Raw genomic sequence first — 8982 nt, forward strand, 5'->3', positions numbered from 1 at the left:
TATGCAAATGGGGCATATAATTCAAAGGGTTTATGCAAAAAGTTATTCCTAATTAAAATTTGGAATTCTAGACATTCATACAATCTAAATCGCCTCCATATTAGAAAATATGTGCCCTTTTGGACATGCTTCAAGTAAAATAATAATTCTTTGACTATAAATATTGTCTGAAATATTTAAATTAAGAACTTGTAAACCACATATTTAGATTTAACTCAAAAAGTATATTCATACTATAATATTTTCTTGTGATATGCATATATTGTGGTTAAAAATATTAGTGGTCAGGAAACGCTTTCGATCAAAAATATTAGTGGTCAATCCAAAACCACATTGTGATATGGAAGGGGGGAAATTCTTTAGATTTTGATCAGGGAAACATTGTTGCAGATTTTAAAGTGTGCCTTCTCACATGCGTCTAGTACCTTATGATCCGATCGAAAAGAATTAAGAAAGCTCAACCTCCCTCTATATTCGTCGATCTGGCTCCCCGGGCGTCAACTATGCATTACAAGATTAAAGTACGAGTATAATTTGGTTTCAAATCGATATCATATCTCAGTTTGATTGTTTTAGTAACAAGCATGGTCACTAAAGAAAACCTAGGTAAGAACAATGAATCATGCCCGCCAAATGTTGTCTTCAAAATGTACAGTTTTGAACATACTCATTTTTGCAAATGTTCTCCCCAGTTTCAGAGAGCATCAAACTTCCTGGTCGGTTGTAACAATCAATACAATCTTCACACCCAAAAATGGCCAGATTAGGAAACCTAAAAAGACAACTGCATGATAAGGCAAAGAAGATACTTTCATGTGATATCAAGAAGGGTAGGATGCATTCAGTTCTGGCGTGAAGCACGGCGAGCCTCTCCACACCCTGGCGTGCATCTTGAGCATCTCCCTCGCCCTTTCCCTCGGCCGATCGCCGGCGGCGCCGGTCTGCACCAGGAACAGCAGCCTCCCCACCACCCCGACCGCCAGCATCTCCTGCAACACTGCTGGGGTCGCCGAGTGCCTCGCCACCGCGTGCAGGGCGCGCACCGCGCTCTCCGTCCCCGCGGCGGACACTCGTGTCACAGCCCTCGCCATAACCGCCAGACCTGCCGGGTGCGCCACAAGCTCCAAACGCCCTTCAGCGCAGCCACAGAGATGGTCCATTACCACGATCGCGAGCTCGGACGCCCGCTTGCTTCCTCCACAGCACTCATCGAGGAGCAACTCCACGAGTGCCCCGACGGCGCCGGCCTCGACGGCCTTGACGCGGTTCCGGCCCCAGAGGCAGAGCCGGCAGAGCACCTGGAGTGCGATCTTGACTGCCTTCCCGGAAAGCTTGTCTGTCACCACCGACACCACTCCCTCCACCAGCTCGGCGCTTGCCGAGGTCAGCTGCGATGGCGGCATCTCCGAAACCGCCGCCTTGAGAAGCTGGATGCCGTGCGTGCGTGAGAGGTAGCTTGGCCGCCTCAGCACGGACGCCATGGTATCCAAGAAATTGTCGCCGCGTTCCAAGACTCTCTTCCAGCTTCCCTCGGAGAGTCTAAGTGAATATAGAATGCTTAAAGCTACGTCCTCCGGCGAGCTCGCCTTTGGCGACCCGACCAGGGTGCCGAACATATGATCCTCCTGGGATTCTAAAGGCTTGGGGGTCTCGTCTGCGGCGTGCTTCTTGACGACGGACACGAGGAACGCCACGGCGCCCGGTGTGCTCTCGACGCAGCGCCGGTTGCAATCGCTCTCGGCGACGATGTCCGCGAGCTCCTTCAGGGACGCCACCAGCAGGTCCTGCCCCCGCCTGGCCGCGTCCACGATGGTTTCCACGCGCGCGGCATCGATGGGAGCGCGCGGGGTGGGGAACCTCTCGACCGCGTGCACCGAGCACCAGCCCTGGATGAGCCGGCGGAGCGTGTGGTTGGGCGTGGGCTCCCGGTCGGCGGCACCGAGCTGCTGCTTGGTCATCGGGCACTCACCGTGGCCGTCGGTGAACACCCAGCGCTCGATGCTTTCCCGGTCGTAGGTGATCCCGGACGAGAGCGTCACAGGGTCCCGCATGATCTCCATGGAGATCGGGCACAGGAAGTACGATGGAACCTCCACCTGCGCCGGCAGCCCCTCCATTGCCTATTGGTCGTATCGCACCGTGTACGCAACGCGCGCTGTATATATGTTTATCTATCTAGCTATGTACACATGCATGAAGCTAGGAGAAGTTCTAGCTAGCAAGTAGACAGGATGCCTCTGGTCGTCCGAGCGAGGTAGCTTCTGAAGCCGAAGGAGACGGACGAGAGATGGATTTATAGGGCGAGAGTTAGAAGGAGAGAGAACTGAGAAGTCGACGGTGAGAGATGAAACCTTGGAAGTCTTAGTTGGGTAGATTCTTCTACACGACCATGCAATTTGCTCAGTAGTCTTATCTGAAACGCAGGCTGGCTGCTTTCAGTCGGAAGAAAAAAATAAATGAAATGGGAGGTGTGGCGATGAACAATTTGGTTGGTGTGGCAGGAGAAAAGAAATCAGGAAATTGTGGGCATGGCGAATTAATAAGGGGTGATGGCCATTTCCTCGCGGGAGGGAGGGAGATCGAGCAGGGAGGTGAGGTCGATCGGGTCGCGCGCGGTTGCCGGACGGACGGGCCAGGGCGGCCACCGCGCGCTGACCACGAAACGTTCTGCGCGTAGCTTTGACCCTTTTATTTCGGCTTCGCTAATTTCTTTGTTTTATATAGTACAATAAAAAACATATTAGGATTCACCTATTCGACTGTTCCGTCTTCTTCTCCCGGCCTCTCGTTCGCCTGGCTCGCGTTGACTTTGAAATTCCAAGGTTGATCAGTGCAGTAGAGTTTTCTAGCTTCAGTTAACTCTCTGCTAGCTGTACATGTGCAGTTCTCTTCTCCATCCAATAATTCGCTTGTGCTTGGTACACTGCATGTTCGGATGCGAGACCGACCATGGAGTTAATACCTTGATTGATACGAATCCTATCTGTTTTGGTAGATCCTGAAGGAACCGTTGACGATGCATGGAGTTAATACCTTCATTGATACTATTAGCTGATTTTACGGTTAATTTCTATTAAGCTTCAGCAGTTGAAAGTTTGCAAAATTTTAAAAAACATGTCAAAACGTTTTCAAAAGTTGTCTTATTTCGAAGCCCTCGTCACAATGGACACAAATGTGATAGCAAAATATAAATTGGAATTTCGGTTCAAAAGATCTAATAAATTTAAATTTATAAGTAAAAAAAAAACATGGAATGTGGGATGCGTAAGACATGAACTCTCTACCAAAAATTGCATGCGTGGACCCCCATTACAATGATTAAGCCCTAATCACATATGTGGGCCAATCCAATTGGCAAATCACAACACAGTTGAGTGACCGTAGATTTACGTGCCACAAATCCTCTTCACACATCGTGCATAATTACAACGCACGTAGTGCAGTCACACTTCGTCTTTGAAAGAAAAAGTGTAATCACGTTGTGGTTTTTACTTTTACAGGTGGAAGGGTCCTTTTAAAGCTAAAATCCTTATGATTAACCCCAAAGAAATTAAACACAAGTTCTTCCATTTTGTACAAAGAACCTCCAATAAAACTCTTAAAACGCAATTCAGTCCTCGTGTGATTGCCTAACATCGTCAGAGACGACGGGCAAGCACCTGTTGGCTATCCCTGACAATAACCTCCTTGTCATGACATCACACGACAATGGAAATGGGGCCTCTTGAAGATGGAGGTTGAAGATGAAGGCACACGTGATCCGCGTGAGGCCGACTACCCGACCTAGCCTTCGAAGCCACGCATGAGAGACATCTAGTCATTGGATCTACAAATCTATTACCGAGGTCGCCGTTTCGCATGTGTGGTAGAATAAATATCATCGAAGCCATGCATCTCTCTTACCACTCAGTGCACCAAATCTGAAGGAGTTGAAGCTAGATTTGCCCCCATCTCTCATGCTACCACCACGATGGCAAAGAATGAAGGGTGGAAAGGTAACCGAATCAAAGCTTATTGAAGTAGCTTCTGCCGTGTCCACCTCCAACAACAGGCTTCCACCATTGAAGAGTACCGGTACGGTTTCAAAAACAAGTATGCATTTACTTCGGATGAAAACCCACAATCTCGCCTTTTCAGCTAGACCGGGCATTTTTACGTGTGTGTGTCACGACCTTGTGGAAGGTGCTGGCTCGAATATCTATTTTCGAAAGAGGGGGGACAATGCTAGACCTTTGGTTGCATTCGTCAATATCGACGTACGTGCAAGGGTCCCTTTTGGAAGGCTTTGTTAGTAGTGTATTTTTCGTCGTTCAGTCACATGTGAGACGTCTAAAACTTATCTATAATTCTGATAGTTTCATGCTATTATAATGTCACTTTTGAGGAGAGGTATTTGGGTTTGCCCACACCTGAGGGGCGCATGAAGAGGTCATTTCAACCTATCTTTGAGCGCTTCACTAAAAGGCTCACTAATTGGGTTGAAAAATTTATGTCCCATGGCTCTAAAGATATTTTGATCAAATCAGTGATTCAAGCATTGCCGACTTATACCATGAGTATGTTCAAGATGAGTGTGGAATTTTGTGAGCAATATGAGAAAATGGTGCGTGATTTTTGGTGGGGTGATGAGCAAAATCAAAAAAGAGTTCACTGGATGTCATGGGAGAAAATGACACAACCAAAATGTCATGGAGGCCTGGGATTTCGAGACATGCAGGTTTTCAACCAGGCCCTGCTGGCTAAGCAAGCCTGCCACTTAGTTCAGAGACCAGAGAGTTTGTGTGCTCGGATTTTGAAGTCAAAATATTATCCGAATGGCAATCTGATGGACACGGTCTTCACGTCCGATGCGTCGCCTGTGTGGAGAGGGATTGAATTTGGCATAGAACTCTTGAAGAAAGGTGTTGTTTGGAGAGTTGGAAATGGGAATAGTATCCAAATACTTAGGGATAATTGGATCCCAAGGCAATCTGGTCTCAAGGTTCTATCTCTTAAGAGCCGGAGCCGAATCAAATGGGTTAATCAGCTCATGTTGCCACAAGCAAGGGAGTGGAATATTTCCCTTATCCACAAGCTATTCCATAATTTTAACGCTGAGGAAATATGCAAAATAAAGATTCCTCTCAATGAGACTGAAGACCATCTAGCTTGGAACTATGAGAAAAATGGCATCTTCACGGTAAGAAGTGCTTATAGGTTGGGTATGAATTTGAAGCAACATGAAGAAATAGCTGGTTCGTCTCGTAGCATCAATACTGGAAGGGAAAATCTATGGAATTTAATCTGGAAAGCTCAGGTCCCTCACAAAAATCGTATTGTTGCCTAGAATTGCCACAGATTCACTTCCCACAAAAGAAAACAAAAGAAGGAGGGCCGTGGAAATTGATGGAATATGTAATATATGTGCTATAGAGAAAGAGGATGCTCACCATGCTATTGTGAACTGCACCAAGGCTAGAGTTCTTAGAGAAAAGATAACAGAATTTGGGCATTACCAAAAGAACCAGTACTTGCTGAACCTAATCCGGATTGGCTGTTAAATGCTTTAAGCCAATGCTCTGGACACATGCGAGAAAAACTGCTACTGGTTCTCTGGCGGTCATGGCATCTTAGGGAGGATATTGGACATAATAAAGGGGAAGCAAAGATCTCGGATTCGGTCCTTTTCCTGAAGAATTACTAAGAAACGTTGAATTCTGAAGCCCCAGCTGAATGTGATATCAAAGGAAAAAAACTCTTGTAGGTTACTGAGATGCAGTCGTCACCAGATAGGAATATACAACCAAAATATCACTCGTCTAGACCCCAAGGAGCTTGCATTAAACTGAACATCGATGCTTCTTTTGTTTCAGTTTTGGGCTCGGCGTGGGCAGGGGCGGCTGCTCGCGATAGCGCGGGATCGGTGGTATTTTCTGTAGGCTGTCATCTTCAGGCATATGAATATGCAGAGGAAGCAGAGGCAAGCTGTGACGCCCCCGATTTGACCGCACACTAATCATGCACGCAAATGTGTACGATCAAGATCAGGGACTCACGGGAAGATATCACAACACAACTCTACAAATAAAATAAGTCATACAAGCATCATAATACAAGCCAGGGGCCTCGAGGGCTCGAATACAAGTGCTCGATCATAGACGAGTCAGCGGAAGCAACAATATCTGAGTACAGACATAAGTTAAACAAGTTGCCCTAAGATGGCTAGCACAAACTGGGATACAGATCGAAAGAGGCGCAGGCCTCCTGCCTGGGATCCTCCTAAACTACTCCAGGTCGTCGTCAGCGGGCAGCACGTAGTAGTAGGCACCTCCGGTGTAGTAGGGGTCGTCGTCGACGGTGGCGTCTGGCTCCTGGACTCCAGCATCTGGTTGCGACAACCAGGTAGAAGGGAAAGGGGGAAAAGAGGGAGAAAAGCAACCGTGAGTACTCATCCAAAGTACTCGCAAGCAAGGAACTACACTACATATGCATGGATATATGTGTAAGGAGGCCATATCAGTGGACTGAACTGCAGAATGCCAGAATAAGAGGGGGATAGCTAATCCTGTCGAAGACTACGCTTCTGGCAGCCTCCGTCTTGCAACAGGCAGAAGAGGGTAGGTCGAAGTCCTCCAAGTAGCATCTCCAAGTAACATCTCCAAGTAACATCTCCAAGCAGCCTCGCATAGCATAAACCTACCCGGCGATCCTCTCCTCGTCGCCCTGCGGAAAAGCGATCACCGGGTTGTCTGTGGAACTTGGAAGGGTGTGTTTTATTAAGTATCCGGTTCTAGTTGTCATAAGGTCAAGGTACAACTCCAAGTCGTCCTGTTACCGAAGATCACGGCTATTCGAATAGATTAACTTCCCTGCAGGGGTGCACCACATAGCCCAACACGCTCGATCCCATTTGGCCGGACACACTTTCCTGGGTCATGCCCGGCCTCGGAAGATCAACACGTCGCAGCCCCACCTAGGCAAAACAGAGAGGCCAGCACGCCGGTCTAAACCTAAGCGCACAGGGGTCTGGGCCCATCGCCCATAGCACACCTGCACGTTGCGAGGGCGGCCGAAAGCAGACCTAGCCTAGTGGCGTTCCAGTCCAATTCGGCGCGCGCCGCTCCGTCGCTGACGTCTGAAGTGCTTCAGCTGATACCACGACGTCGGGATACCCATAACTACTCCCACGTAGATGGTTAGTGCGTATAGGCTCGTAGCCGACTCAGATCAAATACCAAGATCTCGTTAAGCGTGTTAAGTATCCGCGAACGCCGAACAGGGCCAGGCCCACCTGTCTCCTAGGTGGTCTCAACCTGCCCTGTTGCTCCGCCACAAAGTAACAGTCGAGGGCCGTCGGGAACCCAGGCCCACCTCTACCGGGATGGAGCCACCTGTCCTTTCAGCCCCCTCGTCAGAATCACTTGCGGGTACTCAATGAGCTGACCCGACTTTAGTCACCATCTGTATAGTATGTATGTATGTATAGTATATACCCGTGATCACCTCCCAATGTGATCACGGCCCGATAGTATAGCAAGGCAGACTGACAAGAATGTAGGGCCAATGATGATAAACTAGCATCCTATACTAAACATTTAGGATTGCGGGTAAGGTATCAATGACTGTAGCAGCAATGACAGGCTATGCATCAGAATAGGATTAACGGAAAGCAGTAACATGCTACACTACTCTAATGCAAGCAGTATAGAGGAGAATAGGCGATATCTGGTGATCAAGGGGGGGGGGCTTGCCTGGTTGCTCTGGCAAGAGAGAGGGGTCGTCAACTCCGTAGTCGAACTGGTCAGCAGCAGCGTCGGTCTCGTAGTCTACCGGAGATAAGAGGGGGAAGAAACAATGAATACAATGCAAACATAAACACGACGATGCGTGACGTGACAATGAGTGGTGCTAGGTGTGCCCTAACGTGGTATGAGGTGGTACCGGTTGAGGGGGAAAACATCCGGGAAAGTATTCCCGATGTTTCGCGTTTTCGGGCAGAGGAGCCGGAGGGGGAAAGTTGCGAGTTCGATAGGTTAGGGGTGTGTGGCGAACGAACGGACTGCGTATCCGAAATCGTCTCGTCGTTCTGAGCAACTTTCATGTTGAAAATATTTTAATCCGAGTTACGGATTAAAAGATATGAATTTTAAAAGATTTTAACAATTTTGGAATTTATTTATTTATTTAATTAATTGGAAAAAATGTATTTATGACATCAGCATGATGTCATGCTGACGTCAGCAGTCAACAGGGGTTGACTGAGTCAACCCTGACATGTGGGTCCAGTGGGACCCACCTGTCATTCTCTATTTAGGTTAATTAAGGTTTAGGTTAATCTAATTACAGTTTAATTAAACTTAACTAGTTAATTAATTTAATTAAACCGGATTAATTAACTTAATTAATTCATTAGATAATTAATTAATTAATAATTAATTTTATTAAATCATTTTTATTTTTATTAATTATATTTATTTAATTAATTTTACTTTTTTTTAATCCCTCTCTTTTTTTTTAAACCGTCCTGGGCGTGGGGCCGTGGGGCCCATCTGTCATGGCCTTGGCAGTTTGGTCCAGCGGGTGCGAGCGCACCCGAGCGAGCACTCGCCCGCAGGGCGGGACGAGGCCGCCGGGGCACGGGGCCATGGGGCGCCGGCCGGAGCAGGATGCGGTGGTGGTTCGTGGCCACGGCGAGGCCATGGAGGGGCGCAAGGCGGGGCCGGAGGCCACGGCGCCGGCCAGGCGGCCGGGACGGCAAGCTGCGGTGGCGGGGACGCACGGCGACGTGGTCGGGGGCAACAGGCGCGGGTCGGGCGAGCCCAGTGCGCAGCCGGAGCGCGGTGGTCGTGCGCGGGCGTCGGGACGGCCGAGGTGAGCGCGAGGGAGAGGGGGGGAGTTGCTCACGGCGCGGAGTAGGGACGGGGCAACGTGCTCGGTGGAGGTCGGGGAGGTCGACGGGGACGCGCGGCGGAGAGGAGCAGTCCGGTGGGGAAGGGGAAGCAG

The 8982-nt window shown here is 48.7% G+C and overlaps 1 protein-coding gene across 1 annotated transcript; it reads right to left on the reverse strand.

Moving 5' to 3' along the window:
- Positions 1-634: 634 nt before the first annotated feature.
- On the reverse strand, positions 635-2339 carry LOC119367839 (E3 ubiquitin-protein ligase PUB23-like). Its single transcript, XM_037633233.1, has one exon. It carries the CDS (start codon positions 2115-2117, stop codon positions 822-824), a length of 1296 nt encoding a protein of 431 aa, XP_037489130.1. The 5' UTR covers positions 2118-2339; the 3' UTR covers positions 635-821.
- Positions 2340-8982: the final 6643 nt, after the last annotated feature.

This window comes from Triticum dicoccoides, chromosome 2B (genome assembly GCF_002162155.2).
Source record: "Triticum dicoccoides isolate Atlit2015 ecotype Zavitan chromosome 2B, WEW_v2.0, whole genome shotgun sequence".
Classification (NCBI taxonomy): Eukaryota; Viridiplantae; Streptophyta; class Magnoliopsida; order Poales; family Poaceae; genus Triticum; species Triticum dicoccoides.